General features: G+C 57.0%; 7 protein-coding genes across 7 annotated transcripts; 3 read left to right on the top strand and 4 right to left on the bottom strand.

The window, feature by feature from the left end:
- Positions 1 to 302: 302 nt before the first annotated feature.
- On the bottom strand, positions 303 to 1,734 carry B0T26DRAFT_707479 (uncharacterized protein). The gene is made up of 3 exons (XM_060441853.1): positions 1,243 to 1,734; positions 841 to 1,178; positions 303 to 733 (listed from the first exon to the last, which is right to left on the bottom strand). The coding sequence occupies exons 1-3, from the start codon at positions 1,595 to 1,597 to the stop codon at positions 539 to 541; spliced, it is 888 nt and encodes a 295-aa protein (XP_060295639.1). The 5' UTR covers positions 1,598 to 1,734; the 3' UTR covers positions 303 to 538.
- Positions 1,735 to 2,368: 634 nt separating this feature from the next.
- Positions 2,369 to 7,621, bottom strand: B0T26DRAFT_750994 (uncharacterized protein; the record flags this gene model as incomplete). Its single annotated transcript, XM_060445309.1, has 7 exons — positions 2,369 to 2,852; positions 2,989 to 3,323; positions 3,414 to 3,608; positions 3,671 to 3,925; positions 3,986 to 4,488; positions 5,149 to 5,404; positions 6,590 to 7,621. The coding sequence occupies 7 exons, from the start codon at positions 7,619 to 7,621 to the stop codon at positions 2,369 to 2,371; spliced, it is 3,060 nt and encodes a 1,019-aa protein (XP_060295638.1).
- A 2,459-nt stretch (positions 7,622 to 10,080) lies between these two features.
- B0T26DRAFT_646015 (uncharacterized protein) lies at positions 10,081 to 10,840 on the bottom strand (the record flags this gene model as incomplete). Its single annotated transcript, XM_060437776.1, has 2 exons — positions 10,081 to 10,389; positions 10,463 to 10,840. Coding segments are annotated over 2 exons (687 nt in total), but the record flags the coding sequence as incomplete, so codon positions are not given.
- Positions 10,841 to 12,043: 1,203 nt separating this feature from the next.
- On the top strand, positions 12,044 to 15,887 carry B0T26DRAFT_675258 (uncharacterized protein; the record flags this gene model as incomplete). The annotated part of the gene is made up of 8 exons (XM_060439807.1): positions 12,044 to 12,557; positions 12,668 to 12,979; positions 13,190 to 13,429; positions 13,487 to 13,658; positions 13,716 to 13,788; positions 13,836 to 14,456; positions 14,629 to 15,176; positions 15,275 to 15,887. The coding sequence occupies 8 exons, from the start codon at positions 12,044 to 12,046 to the stop codon at positions 15,885 to 15,887; spliced, it is 3,093 nt and encodes a 1,030-aa protein (XP_060295636.1).
- Positions 15,888 to 17,434: 1,547 nt separating this feature from the next.
- B0T26DRAFT_871485 (aspartic peptidase domain-containing protein) lies at positions 17,435 to 19,143 on the top strand (the record flags this gene model as incomplete). Its single annotated transcript, XM_060447929.1, has 3 exons — positions 17,435 to 17,572; positions 17,694 to 17,904; positions 17,987 to 19,143. 3 exons carry the CDS (start codon positions 17,435 to 17,437, stop codon positions 19,111 to 19,113), a joined length of 1,476 nt encoding a protein of 491 aa, XP_060295635.1. The 3' UTR covers positions 19,114 to 19,143.
- Positions 19,144 to 22,180: 3,037 nt separating this feature from the next.
- Positions 22,181 to 25,669, top strand: B0T26DRAFT_707449 (von Willebrand factor type A domain-containing protein). Its single transcript, XM_060441852.1, has 4 exons — positions 22,181 to 24,134; positions 24,486 to 24,800; positions 24,873 to 25,001; positions 25,065 to 25,669. The coding sequence occupies exons 1-4, from the start codon at positions 22,544 to 22,546 to the stop codon at positions 25,445 to 25,447; spliced, it is 2,418 nt and encodes an 805-aa protein (XP_060295634.1). The 5' UTR covers positions 22,181 to 22,543; the 3' UTR covers positions 25,448 to 25,669.
- A 225-nt stretch (positions 25,670 to 25,894) lies between these two features.
- Positions 25,895 to 26,163, bottom strand: B0T26DRAFT_707441 (uncharacterized protein). Its single transcript, XM_060441851.1, has one exon. It carries the CDS (start codon positions 26,086 to 26,088, stop codon positions 25,933 to 25,935), a length of 156 nt encoding a protein of 51 aa, XP_060295633.1. The 5' UTR covers positions 26,089 to 26,163; the 3' UTR covers positions 25,895 to 25,932.
- Between the last annotated feature and the right edge of the window lie 820 nt (positions 26,164 to 26,983).

The raw sequence follows: 26,983 nt of genomic DNA, 5'->3' as shown, positions 1-26,983 counted from the left end.
GTGTCTGCTTTCTGCTCAGACTGATTACCAAGATTGAAGAGCGTTCGTATCATGTCGTTGGTGCTTGGATAATCCAAAAACAGCCGTGTCTTTGAGGCTATGGTCTTGGTGTTGTTGTTGTTGGACTTGACGTTTGAATTTCTGCCTGCTCCGGGCCCCAAGTCCCAAAGCGGAAGCAGCAAGTCTTGGCACCAAGTTTTGGCCGTTCCATTCCAGAAACCGGCAAACCTTGGCATCCTAAAGCAGCAAGAGCAAGTCTTGGCAATTTGGAACGCGGAAATAATTTTCGGAGCAGAACAACTGTAAGTCCGGGCCCGCTTAAGTAATCATAATTCGCAGGAAGTAGCTAGAATGCTGACGAATTACTACGGTATCTCCGATCCGAAGCCATCTAGTTCTCTTTGTTCATGGTGCGCATATCCGCACTTGTTCCCAAAAGGGTTGGAGCAAGTCTTGGCATCCCCCCGCGTATTGAAGCCTGTACATACATGTATTGGATTACTTGCCCATACGAGAATTACACCACATACACACAGCGTTACGGGTACGACAGACCAACAGGACACAGACGCGGGACAAGCGGACACGGCTCCCGCTTGTCGTTGACGACGACATTGACGCATCTCTGGAGCAGGGCGTTGAGAAAGCCGCCGATAACGCCGCCGTTGACCTCGACCATCTTCACCGCTCCCAACAGGTGTCGCCGTGTGGCAACCAGGTCCCCAATCAAGATCTGCCCGACCACATTGTTAGCGATTAATTAGTTAATTGGTCCGACAATAAATAATAGCCTTGGCTGGCCCTGGGCCTTGGTCGGCAAGGAGTCGACGTTGCACTCACCTCGTCAAACACCAGCAGCATCGTCTTGGTTAGGGTCGCATCACTGATCCTCTTGTCCTTCCCCTCGGCCGTGATGGCCTCGTTCAGCGCCTGGATGCATGCGACCTTGTACGTCGTTGCCAGCCTCAGGAATCTTTCGTGCGCCTGGTTCTCGTGATTGTCCGGCAGTGCCGACGCCAGCGACAGGTGGCGGCACGCGGCCAGGAAGAGGCCGCTCATGGACCCCGTGTCGGTTAGAGCGAGCCTGACCCATTCACGCGTCAAACACGACTGATAATCGCCCAGATTACTGAGAACGGGGCAGTGCAGATTGAGCTCTGGCATGACTGTTCTAACGTCTGGCCAACCACACCATGTCAGTGACTTGCTTCTATTCCATGGTGTGTGTTGCGAATTGCTCACAGTGGTCGAGGAGAAAGTGCTCCTCGGGTCTAAAGGGGCCCATTGCCAAGCGGGCCCAGGGTCCTACCACACCCGGCCATGCGGATACGTCGGCCGGGCTTGGAAATAAATCTGGCATGGTGGTCCTGATGATCTCTTCAATCGTTTCCGTCTTCTCGCTAGCATTGCCCACGGGGACAAGCGAGAGTGTGTTGTCGGCCTGCGTGACTGCCGTGGCCGTGCTCATGCGCGCTTGGTATTCTGCTGTCCGTTGGCGCCGGGCCCGGCCGTGGGCTTCGCGGGCCGCATGCATGCGGATCCGCCGTGGCGAGACCCGGTCCGCCGGGTGGGACACGTTGATGAACTGCACCTTCATGTCGCTTGTGTCTAAAGTTGATCGGCGCTAGGTGGAGTTAGTTACTTCAGATCTCAGTGACCAGACTTGGAAGCGCCTAACGCGCTAACAAACTGTCTTGGTAAGGTGCGGAAAAGCGTTTTCCGTGCTCGTTGGTGCTCTTTACTAAATACAGGGGGATTTGTCAGCTGGTATAGACCATGCAGCTGATTGCAGATGATCGGCGCTGACTGCGCATCTGGCCCACTATATCCTATTGATATGTTTTGGCGCAGACAAGGGAATTGTTGAGAAAGCGATATCCTAGCGAATTAGGCGACTGCTCCCGCTTCGACACCGACTCGGCTGATGCATTCACTGGCCTCGAGGTTTAAGCTCGTAGATTCGTATTCGAAAGATGCAAGAGATCCCGAGGCACCTTGCAGGGAGACGTTGGCGTAGCGCCACAAGGGCCTTCAGCGAAAGTCGACCGCTTGTCTCCAGCTTCTTCAACAAGCACAAGTGGCGAACGCGTATCTATGTCGTCAATTGATAGATGAAGTCAAAGAATTTGGTCTATAAAACAACATCCCAGCAATAAACGGCTGCCAGCTACGGCATAATTACCCACGCAACTCCACACGAAAAGCTCACGCGATCCAGGTCTTTCATCGCAGTCATTAAACGTATACGTATACGTTATTGATTATACAAAACACCTTGACATAACGTAATGCCGTAATTAAAACATAATACTCGCAAAGTCCAGCTGGCCCGGCTCCCACCAGTCGACGTCAAACTCGTCCGAGGTGCTCAGCTGGAAGAGTGGTAGTCGCCCACGGCGGGCGGCACGTCAGCGTCCTGGGGCGGCGTCAAGATGGGCGGCAGGCCGAACCCCCCGGCCACGCCGCCGTGCACCATCTGCTGCGGGAGTGGTGGCGGCGGCGGCGGCGACTGCGGAGCAATTACAGCATTCGTCAGGACGCCCGCGAGGTGTTTACCCTCGGCGGGCGTGATAGCGGGAACAAAGGCACCGGAAACCGCACCGGGAGCGGCGGCGGCGGCGGGTGGGAGAGAGGTATTATTATTATTAGGCGGCGAGTACAGCTTCATCTTGCTTAGCACGGCCTCGAACACGGGGATGGCGCGCTTGATGGCCGGGACCTCGCGCAGCTGGGTCAGCACTAGCATCGTCTGCCCGATGGCGATGCGCGACATGGACCGCACTACGTCCGTCTCGCTCGGGTCGAGCGCTGCTTCGATTTGTAGCGCGAGTAGGGCGGGCATGATGGTTATGCTGTGGGTTTGGAGAGTTAGGTACGCGTCCATTTAGTGGCTGGTGGTGAATGTGGTGAGGGAAGATGTGTGTAAGTGAATAGTGAGTGAGTTGGTGGGTGGGTGAGCAAGTGGGTGAGCAAGTGCACAGTACGAACCATGTCGTGGGAAACATGTGGAGCGTGCCGTTGGCGAGCATCCTGCCGGTGATGGAGTCGAGCTCAAAGATGGCCGACCGCAGCCGCTGCCGCGCCCACGCGGCCTGGCCGTCGTTCTTGAAATCCGCATGCAGACACCGGCGGCGGATCTGGCGGCAGGCTGTAGCCTCGAACCGGTAGCTCAGCGCGCGCAGCTCAGCATAGTGGATGTCGGCTTCGGGCGACTCGCCGCGGAAGTCGAGCTTCTCCGCTAGCGACATGCGCCATGCATCGAGGAGCCTTGTCCCTTGCCGCGGTTCCGCCGCCGCCGTGAGGTCCGCGTTCGTGTCCAGCAGCTAATACCGGGTCGCCAGCCGCCCGACTGACAACGGGGTTAGACTTGGCGCAGCTCAGCTGGAATAAAGGGGGAAGGGGGAGGGGCGTACTGATTTGGCAAGCTCGCAACGCGCGGTAAAGGAAAGCTTTTGGCGGACTGTCAGGGGCTGCACCATGGACTGGAACTCCTTTGGGGATTCCTCCGTCTCCCAGTCGGCCAGCGTGATGGGCTTGATGTTCGGGTCCCCGTTGGGGTGCTGCAGGTTGCTGCGCGGGTTGGCGATCATGTGGCAGTTTTCTCGGCACTTGTTCCAGAGCCATTAGTCAAACGGAACCACCTCCCGCGACTCTGCAGGCGTTGACTCACGTAGAGAATCCAGCAGATCCTCCTGTAGAGCCTGGACTGTGCAGGCGGCGTCCCGTCGAGGTCCCGCGTGGCGTTTGGGTAGATGTCCATCTTGGCAGCCAGCCGCGAGGCGTTCCAGAGCCAGTAGTGGAAGTCCTTGTCCGTGGGCCGCTCGACAATGACGGCGCCCAGGATGACGGAGCCCTGCAGCATTGGCAGGAGATCGCTCTCGAACTGCAGGTCGTGGAGCAGCGTTGCCCGGGTGGCAAAAGCGGCCTAGGCGGCGGACCGGTCCTTGAAGCCGCACCCGGAAATGACGTGGAACGGGGCCGTCACGCTGGCCGTGGCCAGCATGGCGTACAGCAGGAACAGTGAGAAGGTGCCGGATGCATACTTTGAAAGGAAATCGACGCGGTCGACTATGGGGCTGTACGGGTAGACACGTTCAAAGTACGTCTTGAGGAGGACGTCGAGGTGGTGGCGAGGCGGCAGGTCAAAGACGCCCTTCCTGGCGAGGAACTCTCTGTCGACGTCGTCGAGCTGGGGCGGCTTGAGCGAGGCGCGCATCTGCAGGACGCCGCCATAGATGCGGCTGTACGACTTGCAGCTGATGGCGTCCTTTAAGATGTCGAGGTAGTGCAGCTGCATCTGCGGCTGGCGGTCATCATGGCAACAGAGAAGGTCCGACATGGACCCGGGCTGCGTCTGGGAAGAGGCATGCCCCGTCTGGGAAGAGGCATGCCCATGGTCGTCGGCGCCGTCGGCGGCGGCGGGCTTAGCGTCCGAGGCTCGGGAACGTCTGTCCGCGTCGGCGACGAGGGTCGACTGGCTGCCGCCGTCTCCGGAGAAGGTTTACGAATCCCGCGGGAATGGGACCTGGCAAATGCGGGACGCTGGTCAAACCCGAGGTTCAAGACTCAAAAGAGAAGGGGCGGTGAAACTGTATCATCGGACCAGATCCAGACCGAGCCAACGGAGGGACATGCATATAACAAACCTACAGTGACGTCTTCCCGCGGCCTGGTTCTTCCGGCCTTTTTCTCAGAGAGGGAGGTAAACGAAGGCGGTTTTTTAGAGTTTTGGCGAACACTCAAATCTCGCTTTTCAGGGGCCCCTTTTCGCGAAAAATGGTCAAACTTGGCGACAGGGCCCTGTTCCAGGCCTGTAAAAAGCAGCAAGAATGCGAGTGAGCGTGCGAGGACGTCGTGAAGCTGGCTGGTGATCTGTTTTGTGTAGAGATTTGCTCCCAAATAGAATGACCTTCTAACCGACAAACCTCCTATGGCGAATTTGTTCATTCTAGCAGCTGGACTGGCCGCCCACAAACTCCTGGGGACCATCATCCACAATACTGAGGAGGCGCCCCAACCCAGACCTCAGCCGGCGGTCTGTGCGGTTATACATCCAGATGGGCCTCGAGGCGCACGTCGGTTCGCCTCACGCCTTCAAAACGGCTCGGAGAAGCAATTTAGAAAGCTCTTCCGAATGAGCAAGGCGACCTTTGAAGCCCTCCTGCGTTGGCTGAGGATTAACGAGGGCCTCCGCGGAACGCGGTATCAGACTGCCGAGTAGAAGTTGATGGTGGTGCTGTACATCCTTGGCCGTGGGCGCGATCAGCGTGCCGCCGCCCACAATTTCGGTATAGCGCAAAGTTCGATCTCCAGGACGATGATGACGGTCCTCCCAATGCTTGTGTCTCTCCACAGGGCGTTTGTACGGCTTCCTGAGGACGATTGGCTTGATCCGGCTGTCGAGCTAAACCCAAAGACGTCAGCGTTTAACGGTTGTATTGGCGCGATTGACGGCACCTACATCAGGGCACATATCAAGGCCTCAGAGCAACCGCGTTGGTTCAACCGCAAAGGCGTGATATCCCAGAACGTATTTGCGGCGGTACGACAAGACCTCTCCTTTAGTTACGTACTGGCCGGCGCCGAGGGCTCCATGAACGATGCGACTCTATTGGCACAGGCGTGTAGTCGCTCCTTTCGTATACCTCCGAATCGGTATTACGTTGGCGATGCCGGCTGCCGGCACGCGTGCCGGTGTTGTACTTCCTTTTCCGAATGTCCGGTATCATCTGCAAGACTGGAGGAATAGTCAGAACCCGCCTATCACCAGAAAGAGCTGTACAATCTCAGGCACTCACGTATCCGTACTGTCGTAAAGAGGGTGTTCGGCTTATTAAAGAGGAGGTTTGCTATAATCAGGGATATACCGCCAGAGTATAGTGTAGAGAAGCAGGTGCAGATCGTGTACGCTGTCGCAGGTCTCTATAACTTCATTCTTACGCAATCGGAGGAGGGAGCTTTAGTGCCAGAGGAACGAGAATCTATCGCATGCGCCGCCGAGAGGGCTCGTCAACAAGTAGTAGGATCATCGCAGGAGGTTTGTTGGCGTTGCGCGACTTCGTTATGGCAACAGTATAGTAATTATAGGTTAAGAAGATAATGGTGGTGATAATGTTAGAGTCTGGAGATGGTGGGGTAAATAGAGGGGTAGTAATAATCTTTGCTATAATAAGCCCTAACCCTCTGGGCCTCTTTTCCACACCTCAACATACCGAGCTTTAAGTGCCGGCCCCGCTCTCAAATAAACCGCTGCCTTTATAGAGTTCTTACAAAGATATTCTGAACAATTAAACAAGTCGTCAATCTCTAGAATTGAGCCGTATCGCCTCTCAATATCCTCCATCGCTACAGCAATATCGTCGGCGCCAACGGCCTTGGGAGCTGCAACTATCGCCGCCGCCTCGATAAGACCCTCCGCCAATCGCGATGCCTCAGTCTGCTTCCCTCTCCCTCTTTGCGCCTGGCGCGGAACGAGTACTACTGACTCTGGTTGAACAACAGTAGGCGCGCGGTGGTGATGGGCGTCAGGATCAGTATCGCGATTACGGCGTTGAGCGTCACTCAATGGCCTTGCCCTGGGCGTGCTCACTGGCGCCGGCGCCAGCGAGGGCAAGGCCGGCCGACCTTCTTCCCCGGCATCACCATCACCCCGACCATCTTCCTCTCCTTCCACGGCTTCTCCATCGCCACCTTCATCGTCGCCATCCTCAGGCGTATCACCAGATGTATCTGAGGCCTGGTTTATCTCCTCCTGGGCTTCCTGATCGCGCGCGCTGAGAATGTCCGCAGGTTCCATGATCGCGCCGCCCACAGACCTCTCCGTTGCGAAGACCTCCGCATACACCTCATGATCGCCAATTGGCCTTGTGGCGATAGTTCTGGTCGCCCCAGGATGGGCGGCCCAGAATCGCTCCCATACCGCATCAGACACATCAGGGAGACCATCCTCTGTAAAAGAGGTCCCAGAAGTCATCAGATCCATCAACTCCCGCCACTTCTTCCTCTCAGCGTAATATTTGGCCGCGATACACTTAGAGTCGGTAAGACCTTTCTCTGGCCACATCGCTTGCGCCTGTTCTAACGTGTACTGCCAGGCTTTCTTGAATCCTGCCCTCTCCGCCTGGAAGAAGCCCTCGCGAGTACAATGGAGGAACCAGAGCATCAATTGGGCGACCTCCCGAATACCCCAGGCCACTGGCGGTCTCCGTTGCGATCCAGCCTGTGATGGTGGAGGAGGCATGCCGCGATTCCTCTTCCTTATTCTAGGATTCTGGGCGGCGCTTTTCGCGATGGCGCGCTTCCGCGGAAGCAATGAGGTCACCGGCCTAGTGTCCCCCGCCTGGGACAATTGAGTACTGGGAATTGTACGGGTAAGCGTCTGCTCCCTGGGCGCAAACCCTCTACTCGGCACAGGCGTTCCTAACGATAGTGTCATCTGCGTAGATGGTAGAGGCTCGTCGTCATCATCGTCCGAATCGTCAGAATCGTCAGAACCGCTTTCGAAATCGTCGGAATCGCTTTCGAAGTCGGAGCGCAATGGGCCTGGTGAGTCTTCAAAGAATCGGTCGCGGTATGACTGGCTGAGTTGCGGAATGGTTGAACTGTCCATCGGGGATGCCATTTTCGTCGTTTTGGCTGGTGAAAACCAAGATTTGACATTCTACGAAGACTGGAGAGAATGGCCACGACAACGAACACACCACCCAGCGTTGAACAACGAAAGCGGTGAGTCTCCTTGGGCTTGGCCTTCGGCTTGGCAATCTACTCTATTTACGGCTAGTTGGACTAACCAGGGCTCCATGCAGTACATCTTGGCGTAAGCGCTTGCAACAGGGGTTGCAAAGTCATCCCTTTTCGCGAAAAACGGCCAAAACTGGTTCATTTTTCGCGAGAAGATCTGGCCCCTAACAATTCTACACTTTTCCATCACACCACGCACCACACCGCCAGTTCTACCATTTCCACCACTTCCATGGCTCTTGGTGATACGCACTTTACTACGCCTATCAAGGCACAAGTTCTTGGTGCCATTCGCTTTCTGGAAGGCCATAAGATTCCACACTATAAGAACGATGTTTTCAGCTCTTTTGGTGTAAGCCGCCGGTCAGGCTGGCAGATCCTGCAAAACGCGCGCGAACGGCGGCACCCAGAGGTGGAATCCAGGGGCCGGAAGCCGGTCCTTACGCCAGCCAATTTGCTAGCAATGGAAAGGATTATCTGGCAATACGGTTTCCAAGCCCGGGCACTAAGCTAGCAAGGCCCTGCCAAAGCCGCCAGCATCTTGACGCCAGTTTCTACACGCACGATCGAGAGGGCAATGGGTACACTAGACTACCGGAAGTGTATTGCTTGCGAGAAGGGCTTTGTCTCGCCAGCGCACGCCAAGCAAGGATAGAAGCAGCCAAACTTTCACTTTCCTATCGCCCTTTGCCTGAGAACTGGCGCGATATAAGATGGTCAGATGAATCTCACTTTGGTATATACCCTGAAGGGAAGGTCCAGATTATACGGAAGCCTGGAGAGCGTTGCTGCCCTGACTGTATCCATCATGCTGAAGAACCTTCTAAAGGTATTGAACGATACCATGTTTGGGCTGCTGTTGGCTGGAACTTCAAGTCACCACTTCACTTCTATAGTGTTCCTACCAACACCAACGGAAAGATGTCCTTAGCTGTATATTGCGATATCTTAGAAGAAGTAGTAGGTCTTTGGCTGGCACGTGGGGATTCTTTTGTTCTGGAAGAAGATGGGGATTCTGGCCATGGTGGAGGAAAGAAGCCTAATATTGTAAGGCAGTAGAAGGAAGAATACCAGCTCAAGCACTATTTTAATACGCCTGGCTCACCAGACCTTTCGCCCATAGAAAACTGTTGGCGTGCAGTAAAACAATTCGTACGTGCACACTATACTATAGGAGCTGACTTGAAGGCAATGATTTTGGAAGGCTGGGAGCGTGTAAGTCAGGAGAGCATCAATAAGATGGTGGATTCTATGGTAGTGCGGATGGAAGATGTGTTAGCCGGCCAGGGTCAGATGACTGGGTGGTAGAAGGCCCTGTGGTGAATTGCTTGTAGGTAGGAATTTATATGGCAGTGGAAGTACTGTGCGGGGTCTGGTGTGCTGGTTTTTTTTTGGCAACCGCTTGGCCCCGTAGGACACCCGGTGCCTGCGGCGCTCCTTCCTGACACAACCTGATTGGTCAGCTCCCGCCACCTACTTTACCACTCAATCTTACCACCATTCACAACTATAAAAGAGAGGCCTTTGACCCTACTAAAAGTGGTAGAAGACAAGACAATTTTAGACACTTTAAACCTCCCAGTACCAGATGCCCTGCCCTGTGAATGCGCGTGACAATATAGCTTCGCGCCCGTCCGCCGGCCCCGGCTGATAGATCTACCAAAGAGATGGCTGTTCAGCATGCTGTCGGTCATCTTCTCGGGCGGGTCAGCATCCCTTACGGTCTTCTGCCGCCGCTGGGCGAGGTATCGCGGGTCGAGCTTCGTGACTAGTGGTAGCTCATTTCGCGCACGTCGTCCTCCAGCCAGCAAAGCGTCTCGAGGAGTGATTGCGCTCTGTGTATCGCCAAAATCGCGCCCCGCGTGGTAATTAGCCGCGCATATGCATGTAATACGGTATGCTTTGTCCTAGAAAGGAGACCATAGATCCCGTGCTAGAGCTCTGTCAATGCCGACTTCGGTCTTAGAGCCTTGTCTACCTCACACCCACCTTTCAATCCGAGGTGTATACTTTATAAATGATATTTCCGCCTCCTCATTATACATACGGCCATAGATAGTGGAGAACTCGGGATCCCGTCCGCTCTCCCATAGATAAGCCACTAATCGCTAGACTAGTAGTTGGGTGGGTGACCACCAGCGAATCCCTAGTGCTGTATGTTTTTGGTACTTCTTTTTTACGGGCGCCCTTGCCAATATTCTTTTAGGCTCAGTCGTGTCGAAAAAGCAGCCGATGTCCCCGGTAGCTACCCGAGCATCTCCGGTTGAGATGTTGTATCTGGAAGAGAGTCCATTTTAGACCATGCAGCACGCCTCGACACAAAGGTGACGGCGATAAGGGTTAGGATACGAACGTGTCGGACAGGTCGTCGCAGATCAGCCAGCTCTCCAGCGGCTGCACCCTCTGGCCCAGGCAAGCTGGCGTCGTGGTCGTGGACGGGCCCGTTGCGGTTGGCCCGGTAGCACTGGTGGACGTTGGCGCATCTCCCACGTACAGGGTCGAGGCCGAGGTGCTGTAGGGTAGCGTCGTGGAGCAATTGCTCTGGAGATCGTCAAACTGCCCGATCAAGTAGTCTGTGAAGTTGCTGACCGGCAGCCAAGGGTTCAACAGGCGCTTGCAATACAGCTGCAAGAAGCATTCACTACAGTACTGCATTGGTCACTCATGTCAGCGAGCTTTTGGGTCCCATTTATTCTAGCGTCGAGCACCAGAGTCTTCTTACCAAATCTTTGCCGTACAGGTTCCTGATAGCGGCCATGTCGCTGTCGATCTCGTCTAGGTCGAAGTTTGGGTCCCAACACTGCGGCGCCACGGTGCTGTTGTTATCGCCGTCGCTAAAGCACATGCTCGTGTCGTAGCGTATGTAGTCGCTCCCGCGCCACGACTGCGATTCTACAAAACACCAGCTCGACGTCGCGTCGCGGGTACACACCAGGCCGGCGTTGTAGGTGAAGGTCAACGGGAGCGCCCTGGCCTTGACGATGATGCCATTTTGGATCGTGGTCTCGTCGCCGCAGACCGTGTTGACCCTGCTTTCCCAGGCGTTGAGAGAGTCGACACAGTCGGCAGAGCAGAGGCTTTGCGCGTCACTGGACGTCCAGTCTGGAGTTGGGCTGTTAGTAGTATGCCCAGAAAAGCAGGTTGGAGTGAAGGCAGCTGAGGTTGAGCAAGCTTACAGTGAATGTCGACCCCTTCCCCAAGCAGATGGGCCGCGGTCTCGTTGCATTTGACGGTGGTGTTTCTGCGGTAATGCTATAAATGAGTGAATAGCACCTAGGTAGTTACATAGGGTAGCCGCCAGACGGAGAGCCAGGGCCTAGGTTAGCTCACAACGCTGCCAGGCAGGTCCCGCTCAGAGCCAGCCCGGCTACCAAGGCGCCATCATCGTAGTGCTTGTAGAGAGTAAAGTCGGTCGAGGTCTTGGCTACCCACGCAGCAAGCAGGGTCGCCCAGGTCAGGTTGAAGAAGCACATTTCGTGAGCAGCTCGAGCCACGCTAGATCTTCACGCTAGATCTTGACGCTTGGCTTGAGAAAGGAGTTCGAGCCCAGCCCGGCCCGGTTGGGAGTGCCCGAGGACCACGGCTAAGTACTGGTTAGTCAGCTCCTGGCAAGACCAGGCCAGACCAGCTTATAAACCCCTCTCGGAATAGAGGGGAGTTTGCAGTCCGCCCGAAGGGCTGTGGGTGTCCCGTTGAACGAAATCCACCTCCCTAACTTGTAGGGCTAGCTCTCGGCTTACGCAGATCTCCCAAGACAGCTATTCAAACCTGTTTTCTTCAGCTATGTGCTAGATTATGTGCTAGATTATGTGCCGTCTCTTCGTGCGCATCCGACTGCAGCTTGACCGTAAAGCTGTAAGATTTTGTCTAGCAATCATATAAGCTGCGGGGTATCTCACCAATCCCTTTCCTCACAGTTTGTTGTGTCACCGCAACGGGTCATAATAATAAAACTCGTTGGGTGGCACTGCATATCTATATTGCCTGGCACAAGCGAGGGGGTGCTCTCGATCACTTATGAGCCTGAGCGAAAAGCACTCACCCAACCAAGTCTCACTGTGCTCGCGACCTCCCCTTCACGTCACTCTAATGAAAAGTTGCCGCGACAAATATCAGCCACTTCTGCTCTCGCCGAGTATTCGCCGTATCTTGGTCCGCCCATCGTCAAGTAATCAGCTTGACAAGAATAGAAGACCAACACAACAACTACATCCCCAGGTGCGTGCCCCTTTGAATACTTACCCTAACACCGAGATAACACTCTTGTCTTGTTTCGTGCATAGCCTCGGGTAGTCTGCCTACTATGCGAGCCGTATTTCTCTTCGTCGCCTCTGTTCTCTCTGCACACTATGGCGCTTCTCAGGCTTCGGCGCAAGCTAGCAATAGCTTACGGGCATCTTGGCTGGGAAACTCATCTGCCTTGCCCAGGAACTCGTCCTTCACCTTAGAGCCTCTCTACCAAGCCTACTCTAACAAGACGCCCAAGTTCACAACCGAGCCTCTCATCCGGTTTCTGTCTGAGCACCCGGGCGCACGACTTGATCGCATGGCGCCGAGCGGCTTTGATCTCCTCGTCAAGAGACAGTCCAACGGGCTTCCCGAGGGTGCCTGCGCGCCCGGGACGCCCTGCAGCAACGGAGCCTGCTGCAGCAACGGAGCCTGCTGCAGCAACACGGGCGTCTGCTCGTATGCGCCATCGAGTTGCGCCCCCGACGTCTGCATCAGCAAATGCGACGCCAAGGCCCCCTGCGGCGAGTACGCCGTGCCCGGCAAGGCAACGTGCCCTCTGAACGTGTGCTGCTCCCAGTATGGCTTCTGTGAGTGGCGGGTCTTTGTTGTCACCCTGTTCTCCTCTCCACTCTGGCATCAAGGTCGCCTCCCAGTCCAAGCCCATCATCATCATGATACTGATCTGATCTACGCGAAGGTGGCAGCACCGCCCAGTTCTGCGGCGACGGCTGCCAGGCCAGATTCGGAGGCTGCGGGCCCGCGCCTCTTCCGTCGTGCCCCAGCGGAGGCGGCAGTGTCGTCGGGGCGCGCCGGATCGCCTACTACGAGAGCTGGGCGGAGACGAGGCATTGCGACGCCGCCGAGCCGGAAGACCTGGACTTGGCGAGCCTGACGCATCTCAACTTTGCCTTCGCTTTCTTCGACCCCACCAGCTTCCAGCTCAGCCCCATGGACGCCATCGCGGCCTCGCTCTACTCGCGCTTCACAGCCCTCAAGACCAAGAAGCCTAGTCTTGAGACCTGAATTGCCGTCGGCGGCTGGTCCTTCAACGACGACACAAACGTGCCCAACACGCAGAGGGCCTTCAGCAACATGGTCGGGTCCGCCGCCAACCGGCGGGCCTTTATTGCCTCGTTGCTCAGCTCCATGCAACCGTACGGCTTTGACGGCGTGGACCTGGACTGGGAGTACCCGGTGGCTAGCGATCGGGACGGCGCAGCGGCTGACTTGGCCAACTTCCCGCTCTTCCTCTCCGAGCTGAGGACCTCCGTCGGCCCGCTCGGCATCAGCGTCACGCTGCCGTCCTCGTTCTGGTACCTACAGCACTTTGACCTCCTGGCCATGCAGCCCAGCATCGACTGGTTCAACCTGATGAGCTACGACATCCACGGCGTCTGGGACTCGAGCAACAGGTTCACGGGGCCCTACATACGGCCCCACACCAACTTGACCGAGATCCGTGAGGGGCTCGACCTACTCTAGCGCGCCAGCGTCGACCCGTTCATGATCGTGCTAGGCCTGGGCTGGTACGGCCGCTCGTTCACGCTGGCCGACCCGGCCTGCAACCGCCCCAACAGCGTGTGCCACTTTACTGCTGGCGGCTCGCCGGGGGAGTGCTCGAGGTCGGCAGGGACCTTGACCAACGCCGAGATCAAGCGAATCCAGGCGTCGGGTGCCGCCGTGGAGTCGTACGACGAAGCCGCCGGCGTCCGCTAGATGACCTAGCAGACGAACCAGTGGGCCAGCTACGACGATGGCGTCACCATGCAGCAGAAAATACCCACGGCTCAGAGTCTCTGCCTAGGCGGAATCATGATTGTAAGCTGCCCGCCCTGACCGGCCGTCCATCACTCTTCATGGTGCAGCTACTGAGCCCCGGCGGTGACGGATTCCAGTGGGCGATAGACCAAGACAACGCCGCCGGCGACAGCATGGACGATCTGCTCGGCATCGGCAAGGCCAACGGGGTCTCGGACGCGGTCGTGCAGCGGTACAAGAAGCTGGCGGCCCAAGAGATGCGGCGGCAGGCTGTCGCCTCGAGCTGCTACTGGTCGTTGTGCGGCGGATCATGCACGACGGGCTACTTCGACGTGGCCGAGGCCCGCGGCTCCGTCTCGGCCGTCCAGCGCGGCGCCGTCTGCGGGCCGGGCGAGGTCCAGATATTGTGCTGCGCGCCCGGCACCACTATGGGCTCCTGCCGGTGGGAAGGCTTCCGCGGTCTCGGCTTCCCGTGCTTGCCCGCCTGCTCGGACCCGGGCGCCACGCTCGTCGCGCGCAACACCAACTCGTACACGACCAACGAGGGCGGCCAGGTCAGCGACCTGACGTGCAACGGCGGGTACCAGGCCTACTGCTGCGTGGGCTTCGTCCCTTCCTCCATCACCAACTCGGGCAACCTCGTGCTCTACGGCCAGAACGCCAATCGACAAAGCGCCACCACCACCGCCGCCACCTCTCTCAGCAGACGCGACGGCGAACACGGCTTGGTGCTGCAGAAGCGCGGCAAGGGACGGCCTTGGGCACGGCCGCCTTCTGCGCAGGGTTGGCCGTATTGGGCTCAGTCGAGACGCTGGGCCTGCTCACCATCGCGGGCGGCGTATGCGCCGTCCTTGCCGTTGCCGTTGCCGCGATTGGTTTCATTGTCGACATCATCGGGAGCTTGATCGGTTGGATAATCGGGGGCCCGGGCCCGTCCACGCCCAACACGGGGAGCCCAACGACCATCGGAACCCGGACGGCGTACGGCCAGTGGCGGAACAGCGCCGCGCCGAGTACCGGACCCTGGTGCAAGGGTCGCGGCCGGACCAGGGCGCGACGTGTCAGCTAGACGAGTTCCCCATGGGCAACCTCCGCGAGTCCCGGAACCTCGCCCCGCAGGCCTGTCGCCTCGTCAACGGCCTAGCCAACGGCGCGCAGGGCCGCGACTACGACGCCTGGAAGTCGGCTCAGTGGCGGCCCTGCTCCGCCTACAGGCGCACCGTGTGCAGCGTCCGCGACGACGGGCCGCCCGCGGCCTGGAAATTCAGCCCGCTGAACGGGAACCGCGGCGCGGGGAGCGGCAAGCACTTCCTCTATGCCTACGGCTTAGACTTGCAGACGCCCGGCTCGCTCTACTTCGCCTCCTTCACTTTCACCGCCGGATCGCCCCAGTTCAAGACCAATACGATGGTAGTAAATCACGGCTTTCGTGTTCTCGACGATGATCCGTAAGTGCAGCCCCCTCCTCTCTGATCATGCCCTGGGGCACTTGTCTAAGAAGAGGAAGAAAGTTATTAACAGCAGTCTCTTTTATCGGGGTGAAAAGCATGTTCGGGGCGGCCTACGGATGGATGAGGCAGAGCTATCGCGATGACCCAGGCCCACTCGACGCGAGAAATAGGCCTTTTGACTTCCAGCCCGGAATATTTCAGAAAAGGGCAGCGCAGGAAGGTCTGGCTGCCGGCAACGCCACGGGGAACACGGGAAACGGCACCGAGGCGAACGGCGGCAGCAACCCCCAGCCCGCTGCTGTCTGCCACATGGACCTGGAGCAGCTCCAGCAGAAGAGGCCCCAACGACAAGCCGACGCCAACCTCGACTACGATCGGCTCCTCTTCGTCGACGTGGCCGGCTACCCGGTAGATGGGCGGAGCTGCGACGTAATATACGAGGATAGGGACCTGGATTCGCGCGTGCGCATCGTCATCGACGAGGACGGCAACGTGGTTGACGTGTACGCCGAGGACGCTGCGGACCCGTGGGGTAGTCGCGGCGAGAGTCCGGCTATGGCTGAGCTGCTCGTTAGCACCGCCACCATGGCTACAACGGCCGGGGCTGCACGCCCGAGAAGCGGCAAGCCCTCGGTCGGCGTCCCTGCGAGTACGACGGCGACGGTGACGCGGCTGAGAACGGTGGTCACGTTGGCTCCCGCCGTCTAGGCTCGCCGCCCTGCCGCGGGGGCCGACCGTGCTGGATTCAGTCTGTCTCTCTTTTCTCTCTTTTTTTTCCCTCGGTGTAGTCGACTTTCCGCACTCGGGCGGGTAAAGGCTTTCAAACGGCGCATCCAGTGATGTCACCACATCCTCGGTTCAAATCACCCTTATTCTGCTGAAGACTCTCTTCATATGTTAGCTTTCTTGAAAAGGAGCTTAATAGCAGAAGGTGGGATGCGGGCTGTCAGTGGTAAATAAAACGTGGTCCCTCTTTGGGTACTGACGGCACATGGTGCGTAATCCTCCGTGGCAGATTGCGTTGACGACGTTCCGTGGCAAATTGCGTTGACGATGTTTCGTGGCAGATTGCGTTGACGACGTTTCGTGACTCCCGCTCTTCATAGGACAAAACAAGGGTGAGAATGTTGGACTCCTATTAGGCATACTTCTTCCCGCAACCGAAGATGAGTTCCCAACGGGCGGAGAGCATCCCCCTAGTGTTTAGTTGGCCTGTCGGGAACGCTTCGGCGGTTGTTAAAAGTTTCCGCTTTCGTTACGACAGCTCGTGTCCCCCTTCACCACAAGCAAGACCACTTTATTGCCGACTGCTGCAGTTGGATGCACAGATTTGTGCGGCGTCTCGGGCTGAAGATGCGTCTCTGTCGGGCATCAAAAGCCACATTCTCGATGCTCGCCGCTTCGTAATCTGTACGACGCGAGTAGCGAGGGGGTGACCGGATTCAGATGCTGCCGCCGCCCACTGCGTTGCAGGGACAAATGTGAGGGGCCAGCTAGTGGGTCCATGTGCCAAGGCTGGGCAATAATAGTGGGCCAGCCACACAAAGAAGGCACCCAATGAGCCACTGACACGGACGGACACTACTGTCAAGCCCTTAGCTACAGAGTGGGGTCTAGCCCGGTCTGTTCTGGCAGCTGAAAGCCCCACCACAGGATTATCCTCAGGGTTAGGGTATACCCCACACCTAGAATCGCGCTTCATAGCTGGTGGCCTTCGGCCTGTAGTTTTAGAGAGGACAACCCATTCCAGACCGTTCTTTTCACAGCTTGGTCACCCCCCGTCCAACCAGAGCTGCAGAAAACGGCTGCAAATCCCGCAGTGCCAGTTGGATGGACCCCCAGGTTTTGCCTCTCTTCAATTTCCTCTCAGCCTTCGGCTAATTGAACGGCAAGTCCCGAGATAGTGAGAATGCCAGAGACCTGTATGAGGAGCCCAGCCCGCATCCATGCATTGGCTCAGCTGGGGCTCTGCAGCTGCGCATTTCCGTCACATTACGAGCCAATCTGACGAGACAAGGCTGGAACCGAGCTTCCTTTGCGAGCAACTATAAGGTCGAGCATGGCATCTGGCCATGAGGGAGCAACATCCCCTTCTCTCCTCCCTCCGTTTTGCGTCCCTCCTGGTCATTGAATCTCTTTGGACCACCTGTGACCACCTTTGACCACCTGTGACCACCTGTGACCACCTGCAACCACCTGTGACCACCCGGCAATTTCACCGTTCCAGTCCGCCTCTGTTCATCCCAACTTGCGCCATGCCATCCTTCACCCTGGCCCTGTGGCTCGGGGCTGCCGCCATTGCGGCGGCCGGCTTGATACAGGGGGATGGCTACGTGCACGCCGGCGTCAGAGAGATTAACCTCGGGCCACACCTCCAAAGGCGTCAATACTCGGTACCGGTTGAAAATATGGATACGATAAGGCAAGCCTGGTCTTTAATGAGAGTCTGAAGCGGTGTTCTAATGCGGCGTTGACAGGTATCTCATGACGGCTTCAATTGGCACGCCTGGGCAGCAGATTTCACTCATTGTTGACACGGGCTCATCAGAGCTCTGGGTCAATCCCGATTGCGCTACATCGGGCGACCAGGACTCTTGCTCACAGGGCGGCACCTTCGACCCCAGAAAGAGTTCGACGCTCGTCGACACGGGGGAAAGCAAGTCCCTTTTCTACGGCAGCGGCAATGCCACGGTCGAATATGTCGTTGACACGGTCACAATTGGATGTGCGTTTCTCTTCCGTCTCATTCTCACTGATGAACTGCCCAACTAGGCGCTGACATGCTGCGACACTCGGCACATGGACAGCCGCCACGGTGAAGCAGCAGATTCTCGGCATCGCTCTCGAGTCCGACAATATCAACTTTGGACTCATTGGATTCGCGCCCGCGACGGATGGACAGGCTGACTACCCCTATCTTCTCGATACGCTCGTGAAAGAGGGTGTCATCAAGAGCCGCACTTTCAGCCTCGACCTCCGGGGATCCGACGAGCCCACGGGTGCCTTGATCCTCGGCGGCATCGACACGAGCCGGTTCACAGGCCCCCTCGTCAAGATCCCCATCATACCCGTGAGCCAGACTCCCTTGCGCACTGACCGTTACTGGGCCGTTCTGACGGGCGTTGGCCTCACGGGTCCCGACGGCACGACCGACAAATCCGCCGCGTTTCAGGTGCCCGTCTTTTTGGATTCGGGTACGACCGTCACGCGTCTCCCGTCGCGTCTCTTCGAAGCCTTTGGCGAAGAGCTCGGAGGCGAGTACGACCCCCAGAACAAGTGGTTCGTCGTCGACTGCAGCGCGCGAAATCTCAGCGCCACGGTCGACTTTTACTTTGATGGCAAGACAATCCAGGTCCTGCTCAAGGACTTCATCGTCCAAATCGACGCCACGACGTGCATCGCTGGCGTCTTCCCCGACGACCAGGAGCCAACTCTGGGCGCCAACTTTCTCAGGGCCGCCTACGTTGTCTTCGACCAGGACAACCGCAACATCCACCTGGCCCAGGCCGCCAGCTGCGGGTCGGGCCCATCCATCCAGTCGATTGGATCCGGCTCCAGCGCGGTGCCCTCCGTAACGGGCCAGTGCACTTCCGGCGCCGCCCTACCCACAGTCGGAACTACCGTCACAACCGGGCTTGACGCCACCGGGACGCGCGCACTCACCAAGACGTATACGGGACCGGCCATCACGGCGTCATTGGGCGGCGGACCGGGCCCAGCCTCGACTGGCGGGTCTCTCACGGCAGCTCCGACTGCCACTGCTTCTTCTGGAGGCGGCGGACCGAATGCCCTCAGCAAGTTTTTGAGCGATAAGGCTTCGACAACCGCTTCTGCCAGTCCGACCTCGACTTCCAAGGCGGCTGGTACTCGTGCTGGAGTGGGCGCAGGAATGGCCGCTGTTGGTATGAGTTTTGTGGTAGCCTACGTCCTTTAGTGGGTTAGGAAAAGCAACCTATGGGCCGCCTGGTAATTTTGTTGTAGTTTCATGATGCTTCAGTTTCATTTTTCTATTTTGATGTGTTCTGGCTGCAAAACACACCAGATCCCTTGGTAGAGACTGGCTCTGCCAACATTAATGACAATGACTTCCACCTCGCTCCCTATTTCTCAAGCAATAATGCACTTGAGAAGCTCGACTGTACAAAATCAACCTGTTCATTACCTCTTCAAACAAAAGTAGCAACCCACACATCCATTGTCCTCACCCTCCCCACCCCGCCCGCCGCCTCAGCTGCCGCCACCACCGCCTCCCTCGCCGACCTCAACATCGACTTGACCCTCTCCCGACCCTCCTTCAGCCGGCCCACCTCGCCCAAAAACCCCTCCCATACCACCGTCCCCGCCTCCCACCACCCATCATCCAGCTTCCCGTCCCCGCCTCCCACCGCCCATCATCCAGCTTCGGCCCTGGTACCACCACCCCCTCCCTCCCTCCGCACCCGCAGCAGCCCCCTTAATCTCCCCAGGACTCATCCCCGTCTGGATATTCTCGCTGCCTGTCCCCTCCGGTCTATGCGCCTCCAGCATCCCCCTCACCAGCGCCGCTGGCACATGCGCCTCTGCCTCGCGACGTGTGGCATGTAAAGTATACTCGGCCACACACACCCTGCCCAGCGCTCGCAACAATGCAAATAAATATGCCCGGCACCCGTATTTGTATTTAATTTGCAAGGTGAGGCTATATTTGAGCCTTTCTAACATGTATTTGAGTTAATTGTTTTATTTACAAATATTTGACCGGCGCTGAAAAACAATATTCCGGCCCGGGTAAACCCGGCATAGAAAAAAACCTGCCAGCCGAGACACCGAAAGCCAGCCAAAGCCATGCCGAAGCTTCAAAACAGGCCATATCGCCGCCAGTTTAACAGGCACAATAGCTTGTTGATAGTATCGCTACTGAGCCCGTGTCTCTGCAGTCCAACGATCAATTTAGCCATACTGAATAGCCTCTCGCAGTCTGAAGACATGGCCGGGATCGAAAGAAGGTCAAAGGCCATTCGTGATAACCGTGGAAAGCCGTCTTTATTGTCGGTCCACCAAGCCAGAATTTCATCAACAGGCTTGGTACTTCACAATCCACTTGTCCTCATGCCCAGGGGGCAGAATCATCGAGACCCAGTAAACTGGTGTGATTTCCAACCTCTTGATGTATTTCTTGAGCTTCGCAATTGAGCGATCAATGATTTGAGCCAGGAAGGCCTCACTTTCGCCGGCCAAAGGAAGCTCGGGCGCGGCGGCAGGCTCGGGGTGTAGCAGGCGAATATTAACGGCGAGCCGGGGGAGTTCGGAGGACTATTGGAAATGGAAAAGGGACTTCCGGGAGGGCTCTTCATTGTGTTGACAGGTCGGAATGGCTTCAGTTCCGGTAGAAATGCGGGTTTCCGTAAGTATGGTGGTGTTCAGAAAGTTGTTCAGAGCTTGCTAGGCAAATGCAGGATTTCAACTGGAAAATCCACTTTTTCCTGGGCCGGTAACCCACTCACTGTTGGCACCCCGAGCCCAGGAAGATGGGCCATATAAAATGGCCTCACATATGTCAAATACATTTACGGATCTACGGCTTCATATTTGTATTTAATTTGGTCTTTTTGGCCTATTTGTATTTGCGTATATTTGTATTTGCTTTGTTTGCATTACCGTATTTGCATTGTTGCGAGCGCTGACCCTGCCTACTCTTCCGCGCAGTGCAGAGAACAACTCCCGCAACTCGTCGCGTTCCTTCTCGAAACACCACGCGCTATGGCCTGGCCCAGCACCGCAACATCCCATTTCGTGTCCACATTTACCGGCGCGCTCAAAAACCCCAGCGGATCGGCGGTATGGAACCTCGGGAAACACAACAAAGTTCAAACTATATCACGCCAATCGGCGAAACGGTGCCTGGGCGCGTGTCATTTCTAGGTAGGTCAAAGGTTTGATCAATCGCAAACTGTGTGATCGAGTTAATACCTCAGAATTCGACATTGTTCCCGGCTGACTCATAGTCGCTAATTAGGTTCTAGGTCTGATGATGACGAGCTGACTCTTCAAACGTTGAGACTGCAGTTTCCCTCGCCAGCTGGCAGGCCCTGATTCCTTTGATGACGACACTTGCACAAGAGCGACCTGCGCAGTCCCTTGGCAGGCTGCCTCCTTAACAGCTTTTGGTGGAAATTGGGAGGCGTCGAAGCTAGCCTCTGTTAAGGCGGACTAGGCATCCCACCTTGCCGCACAGCCACCACTGCCACTCCCCGCGTTTCGTTGACTTTTGCTCAAGTGTGCAACACCATTGAGGAAGGATCCGTGCACGATATTAAAATGGGCCTTGTATCTGGCCGCGCGATCTGATTGGATCAGCCAGCTTCTGGCAGCTGAAGCTCAGGTGTCTACAAGCAAAGTCTGCTAGGGTTCGGACAAGAGGCAAGGCAGACATCGTTGCCTCTGCTTTGAGCATCTTTGGCCGCTAGACGTGCCGACCAGCTCAAATTGCAGTATATATTCGTGCTCGCCACTCTTCGTCCACTTCCAGCCTGATTCAGCAACATCCACAAACCACCACTAGAATCCACATCATCTGACTTGGCGGCTGATTACCTCAGATCGGCTCTTCTCAATTGCCAGAGAATCAATTATCGCCCCATTCCCCCCCCACATTTTCCCGCCCCAATCCGGCCTACCACCCCCCATTTCCCCGCCCCAATCCGGCCAAACAACCAACTCGACCCCGACTCGCGGCTTACAGCCCGGGCCCCTGAAATATCATAACCGCAACAATGTATCAGCCCCACTCCTACCACAGTGGCCACCTCTGCGGCTTCTACTACTTCCCCACCCCCGACCTCACCTTGAACCAGTGGAGCGCCCCGCAGCGGAAATACCTGCCGCAGGTCTCTCTGTCGGTCAAGGCGCGCATCATCTCATCCACCAGCCGCACCACCCTCACCCAGACCTTTGTCAACACAGCCAGCGAAGCCGCTATCCCCGAGCTGCGGTACACATTCCCACTCTATGATGGTGTCTCGGTGGTCGACTTTGTCTGCACCATCAACCGTGACCGCGTCATCCGGGGCGTCGTCAAGGAGCGCGAAGAGGCCCGCCAGACCTACAAGGCCGCCGTCGCTCGCGGCGAGACTGCCGGCCTCCTCGAGCAGCTTCCCGAGGCCAGCGATGTCTTCACGACAACCATCGGCAACGTGCCTGCTGGCGCCGAGCTCAAGGTCGACATCACCTACCTGGGCGAACTGAAGCACGATGCCGAGGTCGACGGCATCCGCTTCACCATCCCCACTACCATCGCCCCGCGCTACGGCGCCTCTCCGGCCCCCTTAGCCTCGGCCACTGCCGTTGATGCCACAGCCGGCATTGACATCACCATCGACGCTGAGATGCCCGATAGCTCAAACATCAAGAGCATCCAGTCGCCGTCTCACCCCATTTCGGTCACCATCGGCAACACCTCAACTGGCGCTGCCCAGGGCGCGGCCATGTCCCTCCAGAAGGCCTCGGCAAGTCTCTCGCTCGGCACCGTTGAGCTGGACAAGGACTTCGTGCTCCAAATTGTCGCAACCAACACTGCCAACCCTGTCGCCGTGCTCGAGACCCACCCCACAATTCCCAACCAGAGGGCCCTGATGGCCACGCTCGTGCCCAAGTTCAACCTGCCGGCGTCGCGCCCGGAAATCGTCTTCCTGTGTGACCGATCCGGGTCTATGGGCGACGGCAAGAGGATCCCAAACCTGCAGGCCGCCTTGCGTGTCTTCCTCAAGTCGCTTCCCCTCGGTGTCAAGTTCAACATCTGTTCGTTCGGCTCTCGCCACGAGTTTCTCTTCAAGAAGGGCTCACGGTCATACGACGCCTCCAGTCTTGACGAGGCAATCCGCCATGTCGACCGCTTCGCTGCCGACTTTGGCGGCACCGAGATGTACCGCCCAATGGAGGACATATTCAAGAAGCGCTATGCCGACATGGAGCTCGAGCTGTTCTTGCTGACCGACGGCGAGATTTGGGACCAGGCGTCTCTCTACGAAATGATGAACAAGTACATCTCGGCGAGCAAAGGCGCCATCCGCGTGTTTCCCCTGGGAATCGGCAGTGCCGTCAGTCACTCGCTCATCGAGGGCGTCGCTCGTGCCGGCAACGGCTTTGCCCAAACTGTGGGCGACAACGAAAAGATGAACAACAAGGTGGTCCGCATGCTCAAGGCGTCCCTGACCCCCCACGTGAAAGACTACGTGCTCGAAGTCAAGTACGGGAGAGAGCCGGCCAGAACCGCCGAAGACGACAGCGACGACGATTTCGAGATCATAGAGAAGGTTATGGATGCCCTGGCTATTGACGTACCCGAGTCGCAGCCGGGAGGCGCGGAGCCCCAGGCGCGCGCAGTCCCGAACAAGCCCATCTCTCTCTTCGATACATCGGCCGACGTAGACGCTGAAATGACTGATGCGTCGCTCGGCAGCTCTGCCAGTGGCAAGTACTCGCACGTGCCGCCAGTGAGCGAGCCCAAGTTCCTTCAGGCCCCGTTCAACATTCCACCGCTTTTCCCCTTCAGCCGGACCAGCGTCTACCTTCTTCTCTCCCCCGAGACCACCCAGAGGACACCAAAGTCGGTCATCCTCCGCGGCACATCTATCCACGGGCCCCTCGAGCTCGAGATCCCCGTCACGGTGCTTGCCGAGAAGGGCCAGACCATCCATCAGCTAGCTGCCAAGAAAGCTGTCTTGGAGCTTGAGGAGGGCCGGGGCTGGATATACCAGGCCAAAGACGCAAAGGGCCCCAACGGCAAGCTGCTCAAAGACAAGTTCCTGGGCCGCTTCTCGGACATGGTCGAGCGTGAGGCCGTGAGACTTGGCGTCGCCTTCCAGGTTGGCGGCAAGTGGTGCAGCTTTGTTGCCGTCGAAAACGGCAACGAGAGAGAGTCTGCACAAGAGACAACACCTGCACAAGTGCCGGACAAGAATAAAAAGACTCGCAAAGGTAGGTTTCCACTCCAGCCTCCACCATACGATGCCTTGCCCCATGCACTTGCCCGCCCGTCGACTAAGCCACTGGCGCCGTCTGGCTTCGGCCGGACCGGTGATCGTGCGGTAACAGCTTCGAAGAGCGGCTTGTCATCCAACCATCTTCTGAATGCGAACCCCCTTCCTGCGGTTCTTGGCTACAACCAGCTCGACTTTGCGAATTCCTCGCTCTCGGATAACGTGCTCGATAATTTTGACTTTGATTCGTTCCTCCATGATGCGGGGGCCCAGCCTGAGGCAGCATTTGACTTCCCGGGGACCCCCGACGCCAACGAGTCAGCCGAATGGCTAACACGAGAATCAATAGGTGGTGTCGACACGCGTGCACTTTCAATCTCGTCCGAGCCACTCGCGAGGATGCATACGGTGGCAAAGGCTGCCATTTCTGCGGATTTATCGCAGGCTTCTCCGCAGCTTTCTCACGTTTCCTCGCCCAGGGCTAAGGGGGTCCCAGGGATGGTCTCGAGTCTTGCTCGAAGGTCTGTAGCTGCACTAGGCGGCGGACAACAAATGATGCAGCAGCAGCAGCAGCAGCAGCAGCAAAGAGGGGCAATGTCTTTCGGAGCTGCACCAGTCGTCGGACAACAAATGATGGCGATGCAGATGCCGCAGCCCCAGTCAAGTACGGCAATGTCTTGTCTTGCTATCCAGCTGACCCGTAGCCGAGACACGGCGCTGACCTGTTTGCTTCCAGTGGCGTTAGGTGCACCGCCTCCTCCTCCGCAGCCTGCTCCCGCCCCCATGTCGAAAAGAAAGCCGGCCAAGCTCCCGTCCTTCATGTCGAAGAAACGCACCACCTCCGTCGACGAGAAATACGACCAAGGTTTGTACATGCCTGCGGGCTCCATATGCCGCAAGCCACCACAGCCGCTCACACCCACCCCAGATGATGCGATGGTCCTCGCGAACTACGAGATCAGCGCCCCGGAGTCCGCGACGGAGGGCGGAAAGGAGGAGCAGACGCTCGAGGCGCTCGTCGCGCTGCAGACCTTCACGGGCGCCTGGGACTGGAACAGCAAGCTGCTGAAGACGCTCGGCCTCGTCGAGAAAGACGTCAAGGCCAAGGCCAAGAGCGCCAGCTTGTACCCCAGACCCGACTTACTCGCGACGGCGCTGGTCCTGGCGTACCTACAGGCCAGGCTAGCGGGCCAGCAGGACGAGTGGGAGATGTTGGCCGACAAGGCCAGGGACTGGATGCAGGGCGAGCTCGCCAGCCTGGGCGCCTTGTCTGCGGAGGAGTACATTGAGAATTTCAAGGGTCTTTTCTGAGTATCTTTGGCACACGAATATTTCTATGCCGGGGGGGGGGTGTTTTTGGCTACGGTCCTGGGTCTGTCTTGAATGGACCTGCAGAAAAGAGACAGGATTATGAGAATGACTTTGTATTAATTAGGACTCACATCAGGAAGCCTGGCTGCTTTTTCCCTGGGCCGTACTATGGGTGCCTGGCAGCTAATCATGGGTAATCAATATCTCATGAATTTCTGACATGTTCTTTACTGAGCATTTTAAAGTTGGCCATTTACATCATCCAGTGAATCGGGACCTTCCCAGATCTCCAATGCGCGATCCACAAACAGAACCACCACCGCCAGATAATTTGCTCACTTATTATTTGTCCCTATTTTCTGATGTGTCAATTTCTACATTACGGTGACAAGTTTCGGCTGAGGGGTGTGGTTCATTATGGGATATAGTGAGAATGTTGAAGGTCATGTCCTATTGTTGGTGTTGGAATGTGGGCCTCGAAGGGGCTAGGCAGAGGATTTGCAGCGTACTTCGCGACCTCCTTCGCAGCCTAACTCGCGACCTACTTCGCCACCTATTTCGCCACCACAATAGTAGTATAAAAAGGGGGCTTTCTGACACTGCCAGAAAGAGGGAAGAAGAAGATATACAGAACAATCCATCACTTGAACCACCAGTTTTCGGCGTGCAGTTACGCCCTGTTGCTTCCAGTACCGGTACCCTGGTGAATCCAACAGTTGGATTCAGGTGAAAGTCCGAGACACGGGCTCCCAACACAGCTCGGCAGTCGGCTCAGGTCTAGGGGTTTGTTGCAATGCAGTGTTTGCCCTCTGATGAGGCTCTGCGCCGCTATGTGAAATTTATTGAACGAAACTGCTGGTAAGCCGGAGGTGGACAAGAATTTGCGGCCATAATAGTAACCACTGTTCTCAGGCCGTGCTTCTGTTGGGCTGTGGACTCTTTGAGAAGCGTCTACTACAAATCTGATACTAATTACAACGACACACGATTGAACAACGCCAGTATTTGACTGGATGAGCGCGTCTGAGTCTACACATTATGAATTGCTTTCTCGAGCGCTGCCTTGACGTGCCGCAATCCCGCCAGCGAATTCCGGAATTTGGGGCCCCCGAAAACCCTGTAGGTATCCAATGGGGGTTGTTCAATCGATGTTGAGTGGACACAGTTAGGTGACTTAGTTCCTCTCGCTTCCAGGTTGTTAGCTTCCTTCGGTCGCTCCTACCCGTGGGGGCCAAGCTTTCTTGTTGGCGTGACCAAAAGGCGCAGCGCCAGGCCCAGGAGCAAACCACACCCTGATTATGGCACCGCCTGCCATAGGTAAGTGGTAAGGTACAGGCAATACACGTAGTAGTACCCGCCAGCTGCACGCAAGCATCTAGGTACCGTAATTATGTCCGTTCTCTTCGTATTCATCACCTGGCCAGTGGCCATTAATTACTAATACCGAAATCTGCCCCAGCCGCGCCTCTAGAGCCCAACTGAACATCGGTCGCTTCCATCCCCACTCCACGCCGCGCCTCCTGGGCCCTCGGTGCC

The sequence above is a fragment of the Lasiosphaeria miniovina genome, assembly GCF_030549165.1.
Source record: "Lasiosphaeria miniovina strain SMH2392-1A chromosome Unknown B0T26scaffold_4, whole genome shotgun sequence".
NCBI lineage: Eukaryota > Fungi > Ascomycota > Sordariomycetes > Sordariales > Lasiosphaeriaceae > Lasiosphaeria > Lasiosphaeria miniovina.
Note: the sequence above shows the minus strand (reverse complement) of the source record. Positions and strands in the feature narration are given on the sequence as shown.

Bases quoted from the DNA above. Each gene is read 5' to 3' on its own strand.
- B0T26DRAFT_707479 (XM_060441853.1), bottom strand. From the start codon at position 1,597: ATGAAGGTGCAGTTCATCAACGTGTCCCACCCGGCGGACCGGGTCTCG. The intron at 1,179-1,242 runs GTGAGCAATTCG...GTGGTTGGCCAG, and splicing joins GCACTTTCTCCTCGACCACT to ACGTTAGAACAGTCATGCCA. The intron at 734-840 runs GTGAGTGCAACG...GTGGTCGGGCAG, and splicing joins TGCTGCTGGTGTTTGACGAG to ATCTTGATTGGGGACCTGGT.
- B0T26DRAFT_707449 (XM_060441852.1), top strand. From the start codon at position 22,544: ATGCCCGATAGCTCAAACATCAAGAGCATCCAGTCGCCGTCTCACCCC. The intron at 24,135-24,485 runs GTAGGTTTCCAC...GAGAATCAATAG, and splicing joins GAATAAAAAGACTCGCAAAG to GTGGTGTCGACACGCGTGCA. The intron at 25,002-25,064 runs GTTTGTACATGC...CACCCACCCCAG, and splicing joins CGACGAGAAATACGACCAAG to ATGATGCGATGGTCCTCGCG.
- B0T26DRAFT_707441 (XM_060441851.1), bottom strand. From the start codon at position 26,088: ATGGATTGTTCTGTATATCTTCTTCTTCCCTCTTTCTGGCAGTGTCAG.